Source organism: Globicephala melas, chromosome 9 (assembly GCF_963455315.2).
Source record: "Globicephala melas chromosome 9, mGloMel1.2, whole genome shotgun sequence".
Lineage (NCBI taxonomy): Eukaryota > Metazoa > Chordata > Mammalia > Artiodactyla > Delphinidae > Globicephala > Globicephala melas.
Window position 1 is genome coordinate 23678854 of NC_083322.1, and position 26792 is coordinate 23705645.

General features: G+C 47.7%; 1 protein-coding gene across 1 annotated transcript in view; it reads right to left on the reverse strand.

The window, feature by feature from the left end:
• The window catches only part of SND1 (staphylococcal nuclease and tudor domain containing 1), a 419451-nt gene that overhangs the window by 87402 nt on the left and 305257 nt on the right, over positions 1–26792 (reverse strand). The window contains exon 16 of the mRNA XM_030853699.3: positions 8562–8671. Coding sequence (XP_030709559.1) covers positions 8562–8671 — 110 coding nt within the window. The remainder of the gene's footprint in view (positions 1–8561; positions 8672–26792) is intronic.

Below are 26792 nucleotides of genomic sequence, written 5' to 3' on the forward strand. Positions count from 1 at the left end.
GGCCTGAAGACCCCTGAACGTGCCAGCATGAAAGCTCACACTCAAGTCTACATGGGCGTGGGCCAATGTGTTGGGGTCTGAGGTGAAGCTCTTCTGGAAACAGAGTGGGCAGTCTATATGAGGCCGTCTTGCGTGTGAAAAGTAAATATGATCTGCTAGTCAGAAGGTATTAATGAAACAGAACTAATTTCCAGATTAGGCTTCCAGAAAGAAGTGGACAGACTTAATAAGGGATTTCATCTGAAAAACACAAATTCTGAGTCCCTTTTCTTCAGCCCTCTGTCATTATATTAAGAATGTTAACTCCCCCCGCCTTTTTTTTTTAAAAAAGAGAACCCTAACCAAAGCTTAAGAAGCAGTGAGCATCCAGGGTGACTGAAGAGGTAAGAGATATCTAAATTAAAATAAATGGTACCCAGCTCACCCGGCAGGCACCTTTACCTCTGAGGAGTCCACCAGTGTCTTACCTCCTGACGGCAATTCTCCATTTGTTCTGGGTCAGAGGCTCTCCATAGTTCTACAGAAGGTAGACCAGGAGGTCTGCTGAATGTGCCTGGCAATAGCCGTCTTCCACAGGGATGACTCATAAAGAACGTCGTTTTATGTCAGACAGGCAGATAGTATCGAATACCATAGGTGGCAGGGGTTCTGCTTAGCAAGGCTCTGTTTGAAGGATTTTTACGACCTTACGTTTGTAGTGATAATCTGTTAGCAAACCAGTAAATGCATTCTCCAGCGGCAATCACTGCCCACTATACTCGCTTCCAGGCCTCAATTTAGATGAAGTTCAAAGTAAGTACTATGGACTATTATAGCAGAAAGATGGCAAGGGGAAGTCATGTTTGAGCCTTTTACAGCTTTACTCTGGGACTGATGTGGGTTAGAACTAAAGATGGAAAGGAAAAACCAGCGTCAGGGACTGCCTTAGCATTGCCAAGGCTTCTACTTGTGGAGGAAACAGAATGCGGCAGGTCTAAAGACTATACCTCTGATTTCCTTGTGCTGGAAGGAATATTAAGAAAAACCAAACTGAACTGGAAGAAAAAATACAGAAGTCTGTCAAGGAAGAGTTTACATACAATAGCAGGGACCCATTGTCCAGGGAAAGGAAGAATCCCTCTGCTGAAAAGGATTTTCTTCCCTGAGACAGAATTACTTTCTTGAGACCTTCCTATATATCCTAAGCAGGCTAAATCTCTTGTGGGCCTGAACCTTATTCTGCCCACAATCCCAACAGCCAGCCCGGGATGCAAACTCTAGCCTCTGGAGGGCAGTGAGGCCTATCAAACCTATACAGTCAGGCTGCATGACATAATTACAGGTAATAGGATCTTGGCCAAGCCAATGAAGGATTAGGCCCAGCAGCTATTTCAGAAGAATGGATGCAATTCTTTGCTTGACTAGCTATGAAAGTTCCAAGCTGAAGAATAGGGAACAGACGACAGCCAGCTGAGCCAGCAGCTTTGCAGAGAGGAATCCCACTGGAGCCGGCACACTGCTGGCACCCATCAGCGTGTGCCGCTGAGCTTGCTTGGGAAGAGACCGGTGACAGCTCCCAAGGAGTTTAAAAGCCGATAAGGGAGACCAGCAGCCAGGGGAAGGGGGAAGAAAGGACGATGTGACAGTCTTCATTTTAGCCTCACCTATTCTCACTCTGATGCCACTTTTGCTGAATGGGACTAGAATGGGAATTGAAGGCCCTCCTTCTAGAGCTTTTAGAGATACCTGGCAAGGGCCAGGAGCCCAGAAATGAAGGGGCTGTAAGTGAGCAGATAACAGCCTGGTATTCATGTGGTGCTTACAACCTATCAGTGAACAGGAATTTGAACTTCACAATAAACACTTCACCTCATTTAATAGTTAGATCAACAAAAGCAGAGGATGGAAAACAACCAGGGAGGGAAAGAGACAAGTAGCCTATATTAGGAGAGTGGGGAAGGGACACTAACACTTTCTTTGTGAGCACTGGAATTAAAAACAAAACAAAACAAAACATTCAAATACTATTATCTCATTACCCCATCTCTAAGATGAGGAGACCCAGGGAGGTCAGGGTCCCATAGGAAGCACACAGTCAGGTCTGAGTAATGGAATTTTTCAATGAGAAGTTCCTAAATTAGCAGCTGTGTGTCCAACCTCTATACTCCAGAGACTCCCTCTCCGCCCCACAAATGCTAAGCTTAGAGAGCTTTCCTGAAGAACTGTAACAGACAAGAACAGGCCTTCTTCCCCATCTCCAGAATTAGGTCACAGGGAATCAATTAGTCAATTTAATGAACATTTATTGAGTATCTCTTACATACGAGGTCAGATACGAAGAACAAAGACCAAAGCATGCTTCTTGACCTTGAGGAGCTAACAATCTAGTGGGGAGACCAATACAGACAGATCCCTTCAGCATCGTTGGCCAGTCCATGACAGATGTCTGTACAGACAAGGAGCTTTGGGGACTGACAGAAGGCCATCTCACCCGGCCTGAGAGATCCAGGGAGGGCTTCTGAGAGGAGGACAGGTGGGAATAAGTGAGCAAAGAAGGGGGGTGGTTGGTATAGTGGGTGGAGAGCTTAAGCCGGCTCAAGGGGTGGGAGAGATGGAATGGAATGTTATGTATGGGGAATCTTGAGTATAATAAAGTCAGTTCTGATGAGGTGCAGATTGTGAAATGAGTAGTGGTGATACATGAAGTTGAGAGGTTATCAAGGATATATGTAAACTAAGGAGATTAAACTTCATCCCAGACGCAATGGGGAGTTATGTATTTATAAACAATGCACTTAAGTCAAGATTTCTCTTTTAAGAAAGGTTAGAAATAGAAATATGGATACACGTGATGAAACCGATAGAAGACAGGTTAGCGAGGAATCATACAAAAATTAAGGCCCACAAACACCAAGCAACAGATGAAGCAGGAATCAGGCAGTCAAAAGATACAACTGTGACAAGAGGAGAGTCGATATTTTGGGAGGCAGGGCCACAGCAAATTCCTCAGATCCCTCTGCGGTCTTGAGAGCCCCCAGAATCAGACTCAGTGGCACTGACCATTCAGTCAGTGCTGGACCTCCAGGGAGATCCTTTACTAATTTATTAGTTCCAGACATTTGAGGGTTGAGAAATACACAGTATGGCTAAAAAGAATGACCACCTTCTAACAGCAAAACTGGCAAGATTGGGGGAGAAAAAGCACTCGATTAGGAATACAGACATTTGGGTTTTAGTATTTGTCCTACAATAAGCTCTGTGAATAGAGGCAGTTCACTCTGCATCTTAGTTTCCAGAACTGTAAATCTTGGGGTAATATTTTTCTTATAAGTTTGCTGTGAGATTAAAACAATATATTATATACGAAAGAACTTTGGCACTAGAAAACGCTATACAGGATTGATCACTATTAAGACAGAGAGTCTTTACCTGAGCCCCCCCCTTCCCCCGTCAAAGAAAATAGTCTTAAATTAATTGAAAAAACAGACTGAAAGACCCCTGGTGGGTGACGAACTGTCAAGAATGTGCGGGGAGGTGAGAAAAGCCTTAGCCTCCAAATAGCCTTTAACGCCTCCTGGGATAAAAGAGCTGTTTAGAAAGCTGGCCTTACTGCCTTCCCTCTTTCCTGGGAAGTGGTAGAGATAATCTAGAATAGGGTGTCTTTGTACAAGTAAGTGCAACATTGCTGGACGGCTGGCTTGCTTTTCCAGTAGATTATTATTCCCGGCTCAGCAAGGGCTACCAAGGGGCACGGCACTGACAAGAGTCGGAGAGCAGTGGGTGTCCTCCACCCTGGTGGATTTCCCCATGGCTGGAACCATCCTCATCGCCTTGATCCGGAGAAGTAATGTGGCTACTGTTCCACCTCCCACGCGTCTCCTGGACAGGGAAAGGGCCCGCATAGACAGACAGGAGCAGGAAGGGTGAGAGGGCACATACCACAGTGCTTTGGGCAAAGACAGGGTGTGGGGAAAACACTATTTACATCAGTGGTGAACTGCTTAGACCGGTTTATCTTTTCCAGACAAGATGCAGCACACTTGGTGCTGAAACAAAGGAGAAGGAACCACTTTCCTTTTATTTAAGTATTCTTTCCCACACCAACCCCTCCATAAATGTATACCAATATTCACTGCTAAGTCCATATTTCTCTGAAACATAAATACTTGCTCTTGAAACGGCAACAGTTGCCTGTAATGCTTTCATGCATTTTTGTTTCTAAAAGAGCACGGGTAGTGGGAGGGAGGGCATCCAGGACTGAGCCCTGGCCACTGCAGCCTGCAGAATGAGCTCCCCAGGGGGACATCCTCCCTTTTGATGCCAGCAGGAAGAAGGGAAATAGGTCAGGGCAGCAGCCAGAGCTTTCGGCTCACTGTCCAGCACGAGGACGTCATTTTCCAGGCAGCAGCAAAGGGCAGTTTCGGAGATCTCAGGACAAAGGGGTCACGGAGAAAGGCCTTGGAAATGAGCCCCCAGCCCCTCCCCGGGAGCTGCACCCCCTACAGCCTGGAACTGTGAAGAGGGTTCAACTGCGGCGCTGATCTCCTTTAATAATACTTTACACCTCCCTCTCTAAAAGCGCAGGTTTTCCCGACGGAGCTGCAGAGGCAGCAGCGGGTCAATGAGCGAGGGCTGGCTAGGTGGCCTTCCGAAACGAAGGTGTGGAGAGATCCCAAATGACTGTTTTATTCACAGGAAGGGCCTCAAAAGGAAGGGGATGGCTTGGGATTGCTGGATCAATGTTTTAGATAGGAATGCCAAGGCAGAAAAGAATCACTTACCCAGGACCACATGATAACTGGAGTGTGAAAACCTCGGAGTCTGCACTTTTAAGCCAGTTATCTAATGCTCTCTCTCACCACTACTTCTGGGAAGACGCTAGCAACGGGCACAATTCCCCATCTGGGAAATTACACCAGATCTTCCTGTCCTTGGCAGTGTGGCAGGGAATTGCCTGAAAGAGGCAGCTGTATTGGGGGAGGGGGCGGTGCCTGGCAAAGGGGGTGTCACCAAGCACATGCCGTCCAATGGGACACAATGATCTCATGTTGTGTGGTCCAGAAGTAGCCCGGCCTCAAAGGCCAGGGACATGAGAACAAACTCATTTCCAGGGACGTACCAAGCCATTTAAACCCAACTTGGCAAAACCTGTACAGCACGGTCAGCAAACATTTTTGATAAAAAGATAGTAAATATTTTTAGCCATTGCAGACCATATATCCTGTTGTAACTGCTCAACTCTGCTGTTATAACATGAAAGGAGCCATAGACAGTACATAAAAAGGTTAGTGTGGCTGTGTTTCAATAAAGCTTTATTTACAAAACTGGCGGTGGGCCGGGTCTGCCCATCCCTGCTATACACCAGATGAGTGAGGCTGAGAAGAACTGTTGAAGGCCTTTCAGAGTTTCTTGGCTGCTTTGGCCTTCAAGGTCACAAAGAGAATCAGGTAATGACATGGTGTCTAGCTTACTGTTCATGATCTGAAGCTGGCAGCACCGCCGGAACACCCAGACCACTGACCTGGAACAGTCCTCCCAGACTCCCGACTCAGGGAAAGGAACAAAAGCCAAGAGGAACCAATGGCTGAGGAGAACGACCATGGAGAAAAATGGAGAAAAAGAAGAAAGGTGATGAAAGGTGGCAGGGGAGACACTCAGGAAAATGAGCTGAGTGATGGCCAGAAATGTTAGGCGCTCCGTCCTGACTAGTGTCATCGTAAAAACACATTTCAGGAAAGCAGGGCTCTCAGGTCTCAAGATAATGGGGGCCAGCTGAAATGAGAGGAGTCTCGTGTTTGATGGTACAGGCTCCACATGAGGATATGGGATGGAAAGACTACAAGTCTGTCTCCACCCCAAACTGAGAAGCAGACAGGCAGCAATTCCTGCTCTGTCTGCCCAAAGCTAAGACAACCCACCTCATAAACAAGGAGTCGCTTTTCCGGGCCAGGCACCCCACACCCCAGCTTTCTGTCTGCTCCCCGGCAGGGGCTGACCTAGGGGCGCTGGTCATTACACAGTCTCTCCCCTACTTCACATCCTTCTCAATTCAGTCTATGGGTTCTGGAGTCCAACTTAATGGCCATATCTCTGTGGGATCACACATGGGGCCCAGGAGGTGCTGTGAAATCATGAGATCCATGTGCTACTAACTCCTTTCCTACACGAGAGAGCAGGTTTACAGTGACTGGGAAAAGCAGGCAGGGGGTAGAGAAATCCTGGCCCCAAAATAAGATAATAAAAAAGCATTTAAAGGAGGGGTGGGGCAGGATCAAGGCCAATCACATCTTCACAACACCTGATTACCTGAGCTAAATGTGATTATCAAGGGAACAGGCACAAGGTAAGAAAACCCATTCAACTTCGGCCAACAGGACAGCAGCTTGGCCGCAGAGGAGTTCCTGGAGTGGAGGCTGCCCTGAAGGTGAGAGCCGTGTGCGGTGTGAGGCTGCGGACCCCTGCTCAGCCATCCAGGAAACCCTGCGGCCCTTCTCCTAAGGGTGGGAAGGACCTCTACATCTGAGGACCAATCCATCAGGCTTTTCTAGATCCTTGGGGGGTGGGGGGGGGAGATGGCAAAGAGAAACGCTCCCCAGGACAACCCCTGGAATAAAAATGAAGGTACTATACAGGTAGAAGTAAGTGAATAAACCTATAACAAATAAAACCCTCTCTTCATTCCTACACTGTTCAGAAAAGAGTTTTTCATATATTATATAAAGGAAAATGCCCAGGAGAGTAGGCTGTAACTGGTTCCTTTAGTCAGAATCTCAAGTTATCCTTTCTTTAGGCCATACCCATCTTTCCTCTGGATAAAGACGTTTCAAAACAGTCAGCCCAAGTAATCAAACAAGCAGCTAAGAAAATGTAGTAAGGTTCTCGATCAAGAAGCCCCAACCCATGGCTGTGAAAGATCGGGACATTACAAACAGGAAAGATCAATACCAACTGCGGATTAGACTAAGGATCTGCAAACTTACGTGTCAGAGGCACCAACGAAAATGGGGAAAACTTTTAATCTTTTTCAACAATCAAATATCAGCAAATACACAGACAAAGGTAAGGTCATAATAACCATGAGAGAGTAAAAGAGTTTTGGGCCACTCACTCCTTTCAGTGGTCAGTATTCTCTTTGACCCCCTTGTGCTTTTGGATATCACCAGCGGGCCAGAAACATGATCAGGAAGAAAAGTGGCTGGAGAAACAAGAGTTGAAAAAGAAAGGGAAAGAAGCTTTAGGAGACAGGAAACAACAGGAAGAGGACTATGGTGAGCAACGAACAGAAATGTGACTTAGAGAGTAAGTGACGAGGATGTTACTAACAAATGTAGGCAGCCCAGTGAGGGGATTTCCTCCCCCCATCCGAAGCACAACCAACCAACAAAGGGACTCACCTGCTTATTCCAACATGAAACAGCTCTGTAGTGCATTATCCAAAGGGGATATTACAGAGGGGAATTCTAAAATATCTGCTCCTTCGACCTAATTCCTGTGCAATGTCAAAAACTTTCAACAGCTACTGACAGACAACAGGAGTGTTTGGATTCTTGAAATACTTCTCTAGTGGGAAGCTATCTTTAACTGATAACAATTCAACCTATGTTGTGGAGTCACAAAATAGGGGGGAGGGGAAAGACACCTTGCATGCATAAGGATGGCTTCTTCACAAACAAATGCATCTGACCACAAACAAAATAGAGCGGATGAGACAATTAAGGGCATTAAGCACTCCCCCCCAATATATTCACTGGCGTTTCAAATCAAAATGAGAGATGCGGAAGCTTATAAACAGGTATCTGTATCACTTGGCAACCCAAAGAAGACCACACATCTGCTCCCCAAAACCTACAAAGACTCATGAGCAAGATAACCTCTAGAACCCCCATAATCTTTTTCACTGTGTGTATTATGATATTGCATGAAAGCAGGAGGTACCCTATGGGTTTGTTAAAAAAAAAAAAAAGGAAAAAGGCAGACCTAAAATCCTAAGCCTGAGCCCAGCACACTCCCCACTGTTCCTTTTCTGTGCCCACCTAGCAGGATGAGTGACTGGCATACTCCTGGAAAGCAGATGGATCTGTTGACTATGACTTGATAAAAATTAGCAGGTAGATGGGCACCATGGCAGCTGAGCAGCCTAACTCCTGCCTGCAAGAGCCAGCCCGACAGGCAGAAACAAAAATACAATTAAATTAAGTCAGAAAACCCGCTACAGAAAATACAATTACTCAAAGATACAAATAAACGTTCAAAGAAAATTGGCCCCTGACAGGGTTAGTCAAGCTTCTAGATCCAGCTGGAGGCAGGCAGCTCAGCTAATTCGCCAAGGAGGAGACTGCAAGGCCGTAAGCTCTCAGCCTTAGGATCCTGGCTGGGCCGGCCTGGTGTTCATCCCACATCTCAGGACGCCCACTGGCCAGTGAAGCAGGGCTCAAGGAACGGGACGTGGGCAGACACAGAATGGATCATGGCCGGGGAAGGCCGAGCACCGGAAAAAGGGACAGACTGATCTCTGCCATCAGACCGAGTGAGCCCCACTTTCTCCCCCTCCTCATCCAAGCAGCCCCTGGAAGATGCCCTACCTCTCGCTGCAGCACCAGCTCCTTGGTGAAAAGCGTTGCTTCCTCACTGAACGGCTCTCCCTCCTGCACCAAGCCTGGGAGGTTTCGGGCTCCTCGGGGGCATTCGATGCCTGTGTCAGGAGAAAAGAAGAATTTGTGATGAAAAGGGGTCCACTAGGCCTGGTGTCCAGCAAGGATGGTCCCCTGACCCTTGTAACAAGACAGGCATTTGATCAGAATGCCATGACATGAGGTAGGGCAGAGGCAGTGGTAGAAGGGGAGGCGTTTAGTTCGCCGGAGGTGGGAAAAACTAACATTATCACAGCAGTAACAGCGAAGAGGGGATCCCAGTCACAGAATCTGGGAATTACTAAGATCATCTGGGGAGTTCTAAATAAGATATGCAGGAAACACACATACCCCAACATGTGGCATGAATCCTCATCTTGGACTGTTCACTCCTTACGGGCCTACAGTCTCACTGCTTGGACCATCACTTAAATAAATGGCTCTCTCACCTAAATTACACTGATATCCCCAGCCATTCTGCCTCCTGACAGCCATTCCAGCCATTTTCTCTTTACTCTCTGACTTTCACATCCAATGCAAAAGTGTTAACTTGGTGTCATTTTCCTCTTCAAATAAGCTTCCCCCTGTGTCCTCTGGCTATACTTGGGACAACAGTACCATCAGTATTTCATTCAGAAGGAGAGACAGAAAAAACAGAATCCTGATGAAGTATCAGGTGTCTGGAGGCAGACACACCTGAATTCACACCCTACGTAACTATTAGGATCTGTGACCTGGGCCAAGCTACTGAACCCTTTCAAAGCCTCAGTTGTCCTATTTGTAAAAAACCTACTTCACACAGCTGTTGGGTGAGCTAGGGGAGATTATTAGGTAAAATATTTAGTACCATGCCCGACATACGGAAAGGTTCAATACATTTTAGCTCTTATTATTTTACCATTATTATCACTGACACAATTACCCACTCTCAGAATCTCAGTCACATCTTTCAATCTGCAAACTAGACTGTAAGATTCCTGAGGACAAAATCTTACCCTTCACACTCCTACCTATTCAAGGACAGTATTTTATACAATATAGGTGCTCCTAACCAATGCAGACTGCCTTTTCTTTCTCTTTGATTCAATCATTCATTTTGCAAATATTTATCACCAACAGTGGTCACCTGTGAGAGGCCATGAACTATGTCACATTTTAATGTCTGGATTAGACTTATAAATATTTCCAAAATATTCAAACTGCAGCTGTACTTACAAAGCCAAAACTTGAACTAGGCTAGAGACATAGGAAAAGAAAATAATCAAAATATGGGGGGGTGGGTGAGGAGGGATGTGCACTTAGTGCTCGTGTCTCTAAGTAACTGCCGGCAATAAGGCAGGACTGCAAGGTGTTACCTCTTATTTACAAACAGCCTCAGGTGAAGTTACAAAAGATTTGGCACAGGGAGGCGCGGCAGCAGGGCAGCTAGGCTACTGCAGACACCTGCTGGGAGCCTTTGGGAGAAGAGGGGCCACCACTGCCGGGACAGAAGGTACATCCCTTACGGATGAAGCCAGGTGGCTGCTCATGTTTCTGGCCACAGCACAGATTCAAGGTCATGGAGCTCAGAGGAGAGGTGATAGTTTATACCCTGGTCTTTCAGAAGCTCAAGAACAGAGCTTTCTCTCCAAGCCTCAAAAAAGGAACACACGACATCAAACAGAACACTGGATGGGGAGCACGGCACAAGGAGAGAAACTGCAGCAGGAGAGCAGCTGGAGCTGGTGCCAGGACCACTCTCCCGCTCGCATGAAGACGGGGATAGTGAAAGTCCTACCCGAGTGTCACCTGGGCAAGAGCACCAGGGCCGCCTCACTCTCTCCCGGCACTTCAGTGCCAGGCTCTGAGGGAGAAGTGGAACTGATTTTTGAAAAAGACATCAACAAACTCACAGAACCAAAAAGCCTGAGATTAACCTTGAAAGGAGAGATGGGGGAACAAGTAAAATGAAAGACAGCCATGATTCTTACAACATTAATAGCCAAAAACATTTTTCATTCTGTATCTGTGAACTAAGCAAAAATTATAATTGTCAGAAAGAAAAATAAACAATTCTACTGAAACTTCTGGTCACCTAACCATAGGTAAAGCACTGTTGAGGAAACAAGAGTAACGCGACAACAAGTGTTCAGTTTGTGTCTGACTCTTGGATGGGGCAGAACTGGGGTGCTGTTGGTGGGACTGCTGTGTCACTTAAAGGACCCAAAGAGTCTCCCTAGCTGAGGAGATGTCCCCACTCTATTCCTGTAGCTGTCTTGGTATTCGGAAGTCTCAAGAGAGCAAGAGACCCCAGCAGCCCTCTCTGAATCCTGGGAGACCACCAACTGATTAAACTGAGAAGCAAGATGGCCCCGTGAGCCCAGGGAGTTGAAACGTCACGCTGAAATGGATTCAGATCACGTTCCTGGAGAGAAACACATGGGCCCGTGGTGACCAAACACCAACCACTGCATGTGGACCCAGAGGCGAAGGAGGGCCTACGTTCCACTGTCCCTCTATTTGCCAGGAGCTGGGCTGCAGCTCTTCGAGAGGAGAAAGCTGAACCAGGATGTTCCCCTGCCCTTTAAGTGGAAAAAGTAAACACATCCAAGCACATCAATTCCTGTCAGGCAGGTAGGTAAGAGAAAGGAAAGCGAACAGAAAATTTGCTTGAGAACAAGAATACCATCTCTGCTTTTATCGTTTACTTCCCTTTCTGCTGGGCTGACTCTTCCCTCTCTTGGACCTGTCTCCTCTGAAGTAACCCCTTCCCAGTCAAAACCTGTCTCAATGTCACATCTCAGCTCAGGGTCAGGGATGGCTTAGTCGACACTACTTACTAGGATAGAGAGAGGTGGATCTTAAAAATAGATCCAGTGGGAGCAGGTATCAAACAGTGAAACCCAGCTAAACCCAGGTATAAGTGCTAGGAGAACAAAGAGCGGGAAAAATGAGTATTTACTGAGCATCCTTGACTATCTATGAACTGATGTAAGGACCCAAATCACCAAGCTACTAAGTGGCCAATCTGAACCCTAGACTGCCAGGTGCTAAAGCTATTGAGCAAAAACCCAGTTTTGGAGTTGAGTACTGCTGTCCCCAGAGGGTGTTAGACAAGGTAGGAGTGCAGGGCCTGGGGACTCGATTTCTTGTCGGGCAGGTGAGTGGAGACACAGCTGGGGTTTACATGTAACGGCAGGGCTCTCGGTACCGGGTCATCACCGTAGCAGAGGTGCAGGCACTGTAGGACCGGAGCACAGAGGTCAGGGAACCCCTAGGTTCCGGCCCTAGACGGGATCCCAAAACAGGGAGTGTGTGGGTGAGATGGAATCTATTAGCAGACCAGGGCTCGCAGCTGGGGCCAGGATAGGGGGAAGGGTTTTTATAATATTGGATATCTGAGTGTTAGAAACCTATCAGCCAAGCTATTTCTGTAGACGGACTGTGTAGACGAGCGTTTTTCAAACTTTTAACGTTGATTATGACCCCACCCCACACTTAAATATGGGTATGTACACATATACAGCAAAGTTTCCACAGAGCAGTGGTCAATCGTGACTACATGTGACACGCTGTCTTCTCTGTTTCATTAATGAAAAAAATACGGTTATAACACTGAATTAACTGAAGACCTCTGGTGGGGCAAGGCCCACGGCTTGGTGAACGCCGGGAGAAGACTGGGGTGTGAAGACAGAACGCCGGGTGGCCCTGACGGCCCTCTTGAAGAGGTCAAAGTCTACACCGAGTGCTTATTCACCAGCTTCAGGACTTGGCTTTTGTGTCCCAAGGGATCAAGGGACAGGGCGAGAAATATGCTGTCCACTAACAGGGAGCAAGTCAAACAAGGTAACATCGTAAAGCTGGAAAGACAGACACGGCTGCTGAAAGCAGGGGAAGGCCACGCACCATCAGCAAGAAGAGGCCCGCCGAGCCCTCCCTTTCCAAGAGCCTGGCCAGTAAGGAAACACCGTTCACGCTGCACCTTGACTCAAAGGCCACTGCAGTGCTGGGCTGGCTGTGCCGCTTTGTTACCAATACAACAGACTTAGAAAAGGTTAAAGAAAGCACGTCACGGGAAAGAAAGCTGGGGTCTCTGAAAGCAACTGCAGAGGCAGAGCTGGGCAGGCTCACCGGTGGCAAAGGTGAGCGCCCGAGACGGTGAGGAGGAAGCGAGGTGTCACCGGGTTCCAGGAGCCCTCCACAGCCAGGCCAGGAAGAGCCCACGGTTCTGAATCACGCATGTCACCACCAACCGCTGTCTTTCCCGATGAGGCCCTGACGAGGGCACATTGAGTCTGCTACGCTCCCAACACCACAGGTGCAGGTCAACCGCCAAGCTCACCCCTGACACGGGCAAGCCATTCATATACCACAAACATTTCGTTTAAAAAACAAAAAAAGTTCCCCAACATTCTTGAATATTTCCTTCCCTACCATGGGGTCGGGGTGGGGGGCAGAATGGAGAGAGAGACCCCCCCCCGCCGGGGCAGGTGCAGCTGACTTCCGCCAAGGGCAGATGCCGGAGAGGTAGGCCAGACACACCTGTCCCTGCTCCGGAGGCTCCTTGACCTCTTTAAAGCCTGACAGACAGACCTGCCTGTAGGGAAAAACCCATCATTCCTCACACCTTTTCTATGCTTTCTGGGATACGATGGCTGACCAAGACTACTTAAAAACAAAACAGAAAGAGGATCTGCCTCATCTTGTACAGTTTAGAAAGAGAAAATTCATCACTAGCTATCAGCACATCATTTCTGGTTTCTACTCTGCCACTGACAAAGTATAAAACCTCTCCAAGCCCCAAGGTCTCTGTCTGTAAAATGAAGAAACTCCAAATTCTCCCCTGGCCAGAAAATCCTACAATCTGGGTTATGCCCTTTTGAGATTTCCCATCCAAGGCTTGACTCCCTGAGTATAGGGTGCCTCCTTTCAAATGTAAAATGCTGGGCTATAAGAGCATTCTATTAAAAAGAAATTATACATTTAGAGACATTGACTAACTAGGTCAATTAACACAAACACTTCGGTCAGTCAGCTGTGGAACGAGAAGTACAAATTCTTGTTAATGATCCGATAATGGCTGTATAAGATTCTATTGATGGCTACGTGAGAGTCGTGCATCGTTCTGAATATTTTACACTGTATGCTGAGCTTTAGGATAATCAAGCTGGGCTCAAAGCATGGTGGCTTTTTTTTTTTTTTTTTACTGGGAGTGAAAGGGAAGTATGGCAAGTATGGCAAATCTGCCTCCGCTAGAAGGGACAGCTTCCCAGTGGCACTTAGTCCAGCAAACAAGAGACCAGGCATTCACAGCAGGAAACAGAACTCTAGTGGAAACAGTAACCAACTGGAAGGATAGGTTGAGGGTGATTATTGCTTGTCCACTGTGTGCTCGTTACTACATCGGACATTATGGAGGCAAGGGCAGAGGACGCACGCAGACCTCACCTTCGCCCTCTGCCTACTTCAGATACTTGGCGAGTTCCCTCGGCAGACCTTCCCTCCCCCCGTTTCACAAATACGCATCAGTGCCTACTCTGGGCTAGGCACTGGGTTGGGAGGTGAAAACTCAATGATGAAAAAGACTGGCTTTGTCCTAGTGAAGCTTAATTAGCAGCATGACAATATTATTTTCCCCTGCCATCGTATGAAGTATGCTATTGGTGATGGAATTTACCATTCAGTCTGTAGGGTGAAGAATGTTAAGAAATAACACATAACTGGATTATGGCAGGTGGATGCATTGGGAGGATGCACCAGACAAGTCAATCGTGGGCTCGCCACTGCCATGTCCCTTGCTAAGTGTCAGCCTCAGGCAGCTGTCTTCCAGCACATGACCCTGGCTTCTGTCCTCTCCCCCAACCAGCAGTTGGGGATGGAGGTCAGAGCAGAAGGTGAGAAATGAGGGAGGGAGGGAGGGAGGGGAGAGTTGCTACTGCACTTGATTCAAGGATAGTCAATTTATAGCAGGCTGGCAGAGGGGGAAAAAAAAGCTCTGTCTAAAGAGAAATGAAAGGTGACAGGTGAGAGAGATTCTTTCTGGAATTTGAACTGGGCAGCATGCAGAACATCAGGCCGTGAGGAAGAGGAGGAAGGAGGGGAGCGCACTGCATCAGCACTGGAGCACTAACACCAGAGACCTGCAGCGAGGTCCTGGAGCCACCAGACCCACGACCGCCTTCTATGTTCCGGGATCTGGGAGATCTGACCTCACCTTGGATGCTGTTTAACAATTTCATGGATGTTCCCATAAATCTGCTCTCTCCTCTCATTGCTACCATGAGCAAGCCTATGTAAGAATCTGGCATTTCCAACCCAAATTGAACTAAAACTAAATTGCTTCTTAGGGTGGGTACTGTATCTTATTCAGATCTTTCTAGCATCTGACATACTGCCTAGCACACAGTGGCACTACAGATCCTCAATCAATGCTGAATGAACATCCGTGAAAAATACTTCTGGGACAGAAGTCCACACACAGAGAAGGAAATGGCTCATGAACAGTCAGGGTCATAGACCTTATGCAAATACCAGGAGAGGGGGCTGACAGAATTCCTATACACACATCCCACTTCCCCACGGTGACACAACACTTCAAGGACGAAAACGAAAGCACAGCTACACCCTTTGCCCCACGGGTCTTTGAATCAGCACATTTGGGAAACGCAACTCAAATACACAGGGGACATGGGCAGCACCGACCAGCAGTGTGAGCGAGACCTGAGGCTGCTGCACCGCAGCTATGTTCAGTTTCCAACTCGACAAAGGAGGAAAACAATTCCCACCCGTGACCCCATGTTGGGCTCCAGGCGGCCATGCTCGGAGCGCACTCAGAGAGATGACTCGGGTGGGCAGGCCTGCCTGGAAAGGCCAGTTAAAGGTGCTTAAATCTGTACAGCTCGGCTGAGCGGTGACCAAGAGGGTGACACGATAACAATCTGCAAGTATTTGAAAGGTGTAAACACAAAAAGGAGGGAAAATGCTTAGCCTAAAAACAGGGGGTGCAATTATTAGGGGAAAGAAAATCTGGACGAAATATCGGAAAACCTTGGTGTAGGGATGACTACGGGGTCATCGGTAAGTTTCCCAACGGAAATGAAAAGGCAATTATTCGATCCTAAAGCCGAAAGGTGGCCATAAAGCCCATCCCTCTGCTTCTGTGAAAGCAGCCCAGACCAGGGGGCTATGGTTTTACTTCCTATATTTAGGGAGAGACTTCTTAAGTAATATTCAAGTCAAAATACCTCTGCTTTAAATACTGCTCCCTGAAATTTTAACAAATTTTGTTGATCAAACCATAGCGGAGACAAAACGGCCGTTCTGGTGGGGCTTTCAGAACAAACACAGGCTTTATCGGCTAGCACACGGCACATACCTGGCTAGCAGATAAAATGGAGCTAAGTAGAGCTGGGGGACAGACAGCTGGGAAAGGGACAGAGGACTAGACTCTCATGTCACGGAGCATCTTCATCCCCGGTCTCTAGACCCTGGGTAAGCATGCTGTGAAACGCTGTACCTTTCCCAGACAGGAAACCACGGACACCTCTCCCTTCTTTCTACATAAACACAGTCCCCTGGAGTAAACGTCAAGGACAAGGCGAGGCACAGAAAGAACACCAAAATAAGATTCCTGTCACACTGACTGCACTCCAATACCTCTGCCTGAGTTCCTGCTGCTGCGGCTGGCCAACTTATACCTCACAGACTCTCAGCAGAGATTTCTACCCTCGCATTCAATGAGTTCCACTTCTATACTTTCCCCTGCCATCCTTCCCCCCAGTGAAAAACAAAATTAAAAAAACCCACATCGGGGCTTCCCTGGTGGCGCAGTGGTTGAGAGTCTGCCTGCCGATGCAGGGGACACGGGTTCGTGCCCCGGTCCGGAAAGATCCCACATGCCGCGGAGCGGCTGGGCCCGTGAGCCATGGCCGCTGAGCCTGCGCGTCCAGAGCCTGTGCTCCGCAACGGGAGAGGCCACAACAGTGGGAGGCCCGTGTACCGCAAAAGAAATCTCACTTCGCACAGGGAGTTAGACATTGAACTCCATATGTAGTCCAAGAAAAGTGCCATGTTCTTCCTTTTCTACTCTTGCCCTAAGCACCAAGAACAGAATCCAGAACTCTTAAGCCAGCGGCACAGAAGGCAGAGGCAGACAGGCCACCCGCCTAATCTTAAGCGATGTGGTTATCACCTGAATCTACATGCAAAGCCAAACCACTGTACCTTGTTGGAGCTGAGAAATGTAATACATCTCGTGTACCAAAAAAGCTTGCTCTCAGTCCTCTCATAAGCTTTAAAGCAGAAATCATTGGAGGTCTCAAGTTGCAAATGTCGTCAGTGAGTCAGTTAACAATTGAAAATGGCAAACCGTCCCACCTTGGACCAGCTGGTCCTATATTTTCACGTTCCCAAGATGGCCCAAACAGCAAGGCAAACGGTAGACCAGTGGGTTCCCAAGAGTTAGTTCTACACGATACAAGGCCTCAGTTTGTACTGAAAGGGTCAGAAATGAAACTAGGATTTTGCATTGTCTCAGATTCTTTATTCTCTCCCTTGTTCTCTAAACCGCTATTTTGTTACCTCGGGGGAGGCAGCATCTTCTGGGCCAATTTTGGAACATGTCACTGCTGAGGCTCTTTCAGTGACGAGAATAAAGGGAGAAAAGAAGAATGAAGGAATCCTAATTAAAGGGATCAAACTCCTCAGGTAATGGTAGTCAGGGGAGTCGGAACTGGGCAAAAGCCGAGACTGAAGCTGTTTTTACTTCACAGTTCCAGTTGTTTGGGGGAGACTTTTATTAGGTTGCCCTGATTTGCTAATGTTTGATGCATCTGTTGAAAGACCAGAAACCGAAGTTAATTGGGGACAGGAGCAATGAGATCCATTCTCCACAATGTGACGGGAATTTCGGCTCCCTTTGAGGAAAGGGAGGGATGGAGGGAGGCATCTACAGAAGGGAGGGACAAGTTTCTCCGGCACAAGTCACAATAGTGTGACCACTAGGAGAGGGGTGACGTCTCGAGTCTCATCTCTAGTTATCAGCCTGTCAGTGGTGGATCCCGTTCTGCAGTTATTTGAGGTGAGGGGTATGCTAGTTCTCTCTGGAGCCACAGTAAGGAGATACTCAGTAATTGTGTGCTAAACAAACACCAGAGAGGAGAAAACCCTAGCAAAAACAGATGCAGCAAACCTGTGATAACAATGTCCCCTTTTGAGTTCCCGCATGCATACTAGTTAATGCTTGGTGAGTTCATGAGGAAATCTACTAACTCTTACTTCTGGGACTTTAAGGAGAGTGAGTGTTAGATGCTAAATCACTGACCACTGTCCGAGGAGGAGACGAGGAAGGGATGGCTTAGAGGCCTCACACTGATTGCTGGCTCTCAGTCTGGCAAGACAGGCAGTGTGCAGAACTGGCTTCATCCAACTTGATTTATCATGGGCTTTAGACACCGAAGAATCATTCCCCAAAGGGAGAAGAGCTCTTTCAGGGGGAGCTGGTGTGGCAGATAACAATCGGGCCAGCATCAGAATAACCTTTTATGATTCTCCCCACTGCAGAGCAAGATCTGAAAACAATGATTTTTAAAGGGAGAAAAAACTCTTGACTGATGAACAAGGCCGTTCCCTTCCCATGACATCCCAAGCGCATGGCCATAAATAAGCCAGCCAGGCTTTCTCTGGGGGTGTGTTTGTGAAGGGGAGGTTGGAGATGGCAGGCTGTCGGCTTCCCGATACACACGTTCATTTGGGGGTTTGCTGTAAGCAGCAGCTGCAATAATATCACCACCAACTAGGAGCAGAATGAAACAACTGTGCCCTCTAAAAATGTTTTCCATTGAGTTTCTCCTAATTATCCATATCAAAACAGCCACCTCATAGCCTCATTACATAGAAAACAAAGCGTCTGAGGTCAAGAGCTAGGCCCACAGTGGTCTTCCCGGCGACAAGAGAGCTACACGGCTCAAGCTCTTACGTAACACTGTGGCACCATGGAGACAGCACCTAACAAGCGCAAAGCCATGTCTGAGCAGCGAGGGGGAGTTGGTTTCTATGAGAACCTCAACTTTTGCTTTTTCTGACTTATTTTAAACATGTAACTTTATCTCTGAATCAAATGAAACTTAGATTTATAAAAATAAATGTCATTTTCGGTACCCCCAAATCCCAGTCTTGGTCTTTTAAATTCCATGTTCATGGATAAAGAGAGCAATTTGAATCTCCTGTCCAGGCTGGTAGAGAACAGCTCTGGGGGTAGGGAGAAAGCCACAGGAAACCTGCATGTGGGTCCTGCGGCTACCAGCTTCCAGAAGGTATCCTGCCACACACCTGGCAGGCAAATGTAAAAGGTGCTTACTCGCATAAATTTAGTGACTTTTTCTAAACCAAGCTGTGTTGTCATTTGAACAAAATGGTTCTGAGATGTGTGGAGTACACTTCCAAACCCCTGCCTTTGCTGAGCTTTCCACTCACAGAAAATTTCTCTGAGCTTCTTCTCCTGAGGCAAGTGAAATCCCAGTGTCTAGAGATTAGTATACTCAGCCAGTGGAACTGCAGAAGAGAAAACCCAGCTACCATCAGGAATACTAACACCCCCCAAAGCAAGGATGATGAATAAAAATCTGAGAGCTCAGCAGCTCTTAGGAAGAGCCTTCTACCTCACTACCTCTATGCTTAAAGAAATAAATGAAAACAAGCCAAAAAGGAGAGGAATTCTGAAGAGCCAAGGTTCTTTAAGACCACAGGCTGATCTTGGATATAGAAATACATCCTATCCTGATAAGTAGCTTGAATTCTGGGCTGTGGATGAAGACTGGCCTTCACCTTTTTTGGTTAGCACCATAAAAAAGGGGTCAGCAGACAACTTCCTGAGGACTAAATCTAACCCACTGCCTGTTTTTGTACAACCTATGAGTTAAGAACAGCTTTTACATTTCTGAATGGTTGAAAAAGAAATATTTTGTGACCTGTGAAAAACTGTATGAAATTCAAACTTCAGTGTCTATTTACTCTCTGGCCCTTTAGAGAAGAAGTTTGCCGACTCTTGCTCTAAAGCATGTGGTAAACTGGGTAAAAAAAAGTTCAGGCCTTCCCTGGTGGGGCAGTGGTTAAGAAACCGCCTGCCAATGCGGGGGACACGGGTTCGAGCCCTGGTCTGGGATGTTCCCACATGCCGCGGAGCAGCTAAGCCTGTGCACCACAACTACTGAGCCTGCGCTCTAGAGCCCGTAAGCCACAACTACTAAGCCTGTGTGCCACAACTACTGATGCCCGCGTGCCTAGAGCCCGTACTCCACAACAAGAGAAGCCACCGCAATGAGAAGCCTGCGCACCGCAATGAAAAGCTGCTGCCACTCGCCACAACTAGAGGAAGCCCGCGCGCAGCTACGAAGACCCAATGCAGCCAAAATAAACTGAAAAGAAACCAAAACAAACCCCCTTAAAAAAGTTATATATAAAAAAAAAAGTTCAGGCAAGACAGAGTTTAACTTCCCAGAACCAGAAGATCAGTACAGGTAATAGCATAATAATAATAAAGATACTAAAAAAGCCCACGGTCATGTAGCTGAGAAGGTGAAAAGCAAGCAAATGTGGCTCAAGGGAAGCTGAGGCAGCCAACGTCAAGCACGGGTGTGTGCCCGCACGCTGGCTCTCCTGCACCCCGTTCTAGGAACGTCATCTCTCCTGTACTTGCCATCTGCCCCCTTTATTCCCACTCTACTCCCACAGACCCCATTCAAAACTTTGAAATTTCCGGAGTTGCCCTTCTCTGTTTCTCACCACAACTGCTTCCTTCCGCTCCGTGACAACAGACTTTCACTATCATACTTCTTGCTGCTACTCAGACTTTATCTTTCTACTCTACTTGGAAAAGTAACCTCCTCACTGACAAATCTCATCACCTCTTCTCAGCAGGGGTCCTACTCCATCTCTATATGGCACGCGGCACTGTGCCCCAACCCTGTAGTGAAATTCTTTCCTCCCCTCTACTGGGGTCCTCTCTCTGGGCTGTTTGTCTTGTCTCCTGCTGTTGCCCTCAGTTATGTCTTGGGCCTCTTTCTTTTCACTCGCTGCACCCTTCCTTGGAAAGTCCATCCATTTCCATGTTCTCCATCACTGTGATCACCCAGAACCTACAGACATGTAAGCCTGAACTGTCCTCTAAGCTCTAGACCCAATCCCCAAGTGTCTGACAGATATCTCCCCCTTGACCATCCTGCCAATACCTCAAACTCAACAAACTTATCGTCTTGCTAAATCGCCTCTGCTCCTTTCCTTGTCCCCTATTCTGATTGCAGTACTAGCAACCCCTCAGTCTAACAATCTCCCTTATCTTTGATTTGTCCCTACTTTATCCACATAACCTAATGATTGCTACATCTTATCGATTCCATTAATTCCACCTCCATCGTTGTTTACATGATCCATGGAATCCTCTCAATCCTCAACCTAACTCTGCTTGTTCAAGCTCCTGTCACTTCTGGCCAAGAATCCTCTGATCCACCTACCTGCCCTCCATTTTCCCCTATCCTGATTCTTCCTGCCTGATTAATTTTCCTAAAGCTCAGTATTCTGCTCAAAACCCTTCAGTGGCTTCCAAGAGTTTACCATATAAAATCAGAAATCACAACCTGACCCTCTAGGCCTTCTAAAATCTGGTCCAGTTCCTTGGGATCACATAAAACATCCATCACCCACTTGACAGCCCTTCAAATATCTGAAGACAGTACAACATCTCTTTCCTCTCATCCTCATGACTTATTTTCTCCAGACTGAACACCCACACAAGACGTGGGTTTTGATTTCCTACCATTATCCTGCTTTTCTTCCTTAAGCCTAGATAATGTGAAGGGCATCTTCCGATAGGAAACACCTTTCTAGTCGACTTAATTAAACGTCTGCTGTGGTGGCGGGGCTCGTTCACCAGGGAGCAACCCTTCCTACACGCTGAGGAGAGAGGCACCTTTGGAGGGGAAATTTGCTGCCTGAGTTGGACTGATCAGGGAGGAGTGCGCAGAGACTGTGTACCAGCCCCGTCTCCCTGGGACCAGGCAGTGTTAGACTTTTCCTCCAGGCAGGAGGCTGCAGCAAGAGACAGCTCCCCCCGCGCAGGAAGAACCCCCGGTACATGGGAGCCCTCGAGGGACTGTGGGGAGAGGTGGAGCCCATCCTGAGGAAGGCGGAGGCCGTCATGGCCTCCATTCCAGCCAGCTTCCACTCTGTCTTGGAGACCCCGGTGGTGTGGTGATAAGCAGTCTATTCATTTCCTTCTCTCATGCACAGGGCTACTGGGGATAAAAAGGAAGCAAATCCAAACCACTGCCTAGAGTCCACTTTGCAGAATTCAGGGAAAGAGTGTTCTATTGAAGTGGTTATCTTCCCTGTTTGGGAGACCTGAGGGAAAGAAAAGGATTTCTGTGTCCTTTGCCTTCCACTGATGCAGCCCTGAAGAAAGGATGATTTCAGTCGTCACTGTGGTCAGTGGGACAGTGAAAGCACGGCTCGCACTTAATTGAGGCTTTTTAGCTCCTGTCACAGTGTGGCAACAGGGCACCAGAGCACCAGGATTTGAACTGTGACGCCGGGTTCATTTGAAAAGCTTCATTTGAAAAGCAGGAGAGAAGGGAGGACAGGGAGGGAGAAAATCAGGGACCTGACAGACAAGCTGCCTGATTCTTTGCAGTGAATGGGAGATATTAACCTGTCCTTCAGGCTGGGCCCGTCTTCAAGGGACAGGAAAGCTGCCCCAGTGGGCTCATTACTCACAGGTGAAGGACGGCATGAGGCATAAGCCCCCGGACGAGACGCTCGCCTCAAATCGTGATTTCTGATAAGGGTGCGACTGGTGAGGAAGTGGCAGTGGTGTGTTGAGGGATGGTGGGGACCGTCAACTCCCCAAACACAGCTCGCAATAAAGCACGTTGCCTGATGGCGATTCCGGGTGCTGTGACAACCACGGCGGGGTGTGTGCACATGCTCACACTTGCATGTGTTCACACATTCAAGGAAAGAGGGCGGGAAGAGGGGAGTGGGGGGAGGCGGACTGAAGAGCAGAGGAAGGAGGCGCTCAGGAGACCGCAGTGGCCGTAATGACGCAAATCAGAAACTGCTATTTGTGGGGAAGTGACACCAGGGCTGCACCCACCTACTGACGGGCATGGACACGCAGCGAGAGTGCCTGAAGGGGCAGAGGCCAGAGACAGGAACGGGTGGATTCCCTGGCAGAGCGTACATGAGAATCAAGCTTCATTCCAGGGACAAAGGAACAATGAGCCGCACTTCCGCCGCCTCACGCCCTGGACGTGTCTTCCCGAGCCCTAGGCTGCCTGTAGGTTCCCTTTTATCATCCTGAAAACTTTCGATGCTGGCTTGTTTGTGTCTTCTCACTTCCTTCTGCTCCAAGTTCACGCTTTACCGTATCCCAGCCCCACGCCCCTTCAGGCCAGCCTTGTCCAGTATCACCACCAGAGAGAAATGTCATCAGCTGAAGCCTTTTAGACCATGGACAGCGGCTCCTCTGGGGTGCAAGTGGCAGGGAAGCCATCTCTCTCTCTCTCTCTCTCACATGCACAAGCGTGAGCAGTGCTTCTCCTCAAGTGTGCCCCCTTCCACGTCTGCCTAGTAGGACCAGTGCTGGGGTATAAGAAGCTTGTTACAAGGCCCCTACATTTCAAATAAATGCCAGAGGACACATTCCTGTAAGGAATCTGGGGGGCTCTGAAAAGCTGTATACCCACGTGGTTGCCTGTTTTTATGTAACGATTTTTCAGTTTCCATAGTTTGTGTCATTAAATAATTGTTCTCTAAAATATATATAACAAGATGGACAGTCGTGGATAGGGTTCTTTCTTTCTCTCTGGACCCTCCCTCCACAGCCTAGCAAGTGTCTAAAACACATCTAGCCCAGATGGATCCCTTGGGGTCAGAAGGCAATCAGATGTCCCAGCACATGGAACTCTCCGGCTACACAACTGTGGACCCAGGGAGAAAAAGGGAGAAGGCCTTTTCCATCTCAGTCAGCCATCGTAGGGAGGTGCTGGCTCCTGAATGGCAAAGAGGACAGCTGTCAGCAAGAGGAGCAAGGAGGCAATTTCACAGCATAACAGCCAAGAGGAAACAAAGACAAGAGAAGTGCTTCAGATGGAGGCTGTCTCTGCTAATGTCGCTAAACGGGAAAATTCTATATTCTGTAATTGACCCACCCTTCGACAGCTGTTTACACTTAAGTCAGGAGAAAGATGAATGCTTTGGAAGGGGAAGGAGGGATTTCTCCTGGCCAGCCTGGAACCAAAAGGAGCCCAGTCGCTAAATGATGTGTTTGGGGGCCACAGAAAGGGGGCTCCCTCCTCTACTAAAAAGCCCATTCGCATCCTATACAGCAAATGAGAGCATAATCAAACTGCTGCTGCCCCGTGACCCAGGCCAACGTCACAGAAGGAAACCTGCACAGCCACTTCCAGCCCTCAGGGCAGACAGGACGGAGGAGTACGTGCGGGAGAATCTGGAGGCACTGAGTCCGGTCTAAAGCACTGCATTCACCTGTGCGGACCGGGAGAACTGGCACTTATCATCTGCCAGGACCCTGAAGATTCTTATCTCCCTGTTACCAGTGTTCTGGCTGAGACTCTGTAATGGATTCATCTTTGTAGATGAGTGATGCGGTTTAAAATACTGCAGGGTTTGGCTGCCATTCCCTCCTGTGGGGTCTCAAAATAACTCCACACAAATCATTTTTGCTAACCACTCACTCAGGCAGCTCTTCCCTGCCAGAACACACACATCTTATGTAACTGAAGGAGCCGCCCAGCTTGCTGAAGAGGAGGGCGTTCCCAGAGCGCCGCTGCTCGCTGCCCCTCGGGCTCTGCAGAGCCCGGGCTTTGAAACCAGCTCTGTTCCTGGGCCCAAGCTCCCTCAACAAGAGACCCCCCCAGGAGACTCAGGTGTTCATCAGGAAAGGGCATCCAATTCAGGACTGCCTTAGAAATAAGTGCAACCTGGACATTCCATGAGCACTTCCAGGTAAAAGATTGACTCTGCTAGATTTTGGAAAGTAATGAGTAGGGGAAGGAACAAAGCACCTTTCCTCTGAGAACTCACAGTTCAGTGTGGACGACAGGCACATATACGGACAGAACATAAACATACAGGAGGAGTGGGAGAGGAGAGGTGCTACAGAACACCTCACAAAGCCTCCTCCCAAATTTCACGCCTTCGTGACGCACACGCTGCCCTTGGCTCGGCTTCCTTGCTGACCCTTCTGCCCAGTGCCCCTCCTATTTCTCTAAGTCTCCACCGTCAGAACCTTTTTTTTTTTTTTTTTTTTTTTTTGCGGTACACGGTCCTCTCTCACTGGGTGGCCTCTCCTGTTGCGGAGCACAGGCTCCGGACACGCAGGCTCAGTGGCCATGGCTCATGGGCCCAGCCGCTCCGCGGCAAGTGGGATCCTCCCGGACCGGGGCACTAACCTGTGTCCCCTGCATCGGCAGGCGGACTCTTAACCACTGCGCCACCAGGGAAGCCCAGAACCTCTTCTCTTGACTGCTCCTTAAACCTGCATCTTCACAGCTGCGTCCTCCTCTAACCTCCAATCCTAGGCAATCACATTCACCCCCTGTGCTTCAGATTCCATTATAAGCTGTTGATGCTCAAAGTTTTCATCTTTAGTTCTGACCTTTCTACCAAATTCATCTGGACCTGCAAAAATTCACAGGCATCGAATGTTCAAGGTCTCCAAGGTGACATAATAACCTTCTCCTTGCAAACATTCTATTATTTACAAGCTAGAAAAGTGACCTCTCTTTTCCCACCCTCTATTATCAAACAACCAGCAGAATTCTAGATCAGAACCCTCCTAACCAGATCTGCTCTTTCCTCTTCATCCTATCCAGACATCCTGACTGCAGTTTGGGTTCTCCCAATCTAGTCTTCGTATTGCGGTAAAAGTAATCTCTTAAAAATAGATAATGCAGTGGAAAAGGAGGGACTTCCACTATATCTAATAACACGGATGAATCTCAGACAAAAGCTGGGTAAAATAAAGTTCGGTAAAATAAGACTATGATTCCAGGTATGATGTCCAAGACAGGCAAAACGCATCTATGGCAACAGAAGTCAAAATACTGGTTATCTTTGAGGGGAAGGCCAAGAAAGAGCCTGCTGGGATGCTAGAAATATTCTATATCTCGAGATGGGTAGTGGTTTACTTGGTTACTTGCAGTTATCTGTGTACTTTTATATACATAAAATGAATCAAGCTGTATACTTAAGATCTGTGTGCTTTACTACGTAATAATCATTTCTAAAACTAAAAAGAACAAAAAGACATAACACATTACCCACCATTCACTGCTTCCTATTACTCACCTTAGGGATTCCTAACCTGGTCAGGGACGGGGTGGGCTTGGGCTAGTGTTTGCCAATCCAATGAAACTGTATGAAAATCTTTGTGTGGTCATGTATTTTCTGAAGAGAAGACTGATAGCCTTCTTCAGACTCATCATTCACTAAGAATGTTCACGACTCGAAGTCATCGACGACTTCTCTATGAGGTACAATCTAAGCAGCATGGACACAGGGCCCTTCAAAGATGGGGAATCTGGCTTCCCAAACTCATCTTCAACCATTGTCCCTCTTACAGGAGACATGCCAGCCGTATTAAACTATTGGCCATTCTGAATAACAATGCTTTTTCAAGCGCCCTCTCTTTCCTTGGCTGGTTACACCCTTTCTCTCCCGTATCTGGCATTTTCTGGAGAGAAAACCTACAAGCTTTCCAAGATGGATAAAAAGGTTGGTGATCACCCTAAATAGCAAAGAAACTGAGCTACAGGGTAGGGGGACATCTAAACAACTCAGCGCTGAAGTCCAGCAAAATAATCTGGCTACAAAGGGTGGCCTGAAGCTGGGTGAAAGTGCAGCAAAAAGATCATTAAAGGAATGAATGAATCACAGCACTTGAATTCAGTGCTTTTGTGGTAAAGACATTGAGGACCTGCTTATTTAATATGTATCAGATGAGAACAAAGATTCAATGAGGCAAGAATCAGGGGTCAAAGTTAACAAGATAACATGGAAAAGGGATTAACACCCGGCGTTCAACAGAAGAAGAGGGTTGGGGGACATGGCTTAATACAAGTTCATGTACAAAGGACCTAGAAAGCACACACTGACGACAGTTCTATAACACACAGAACCTAAAGGAAA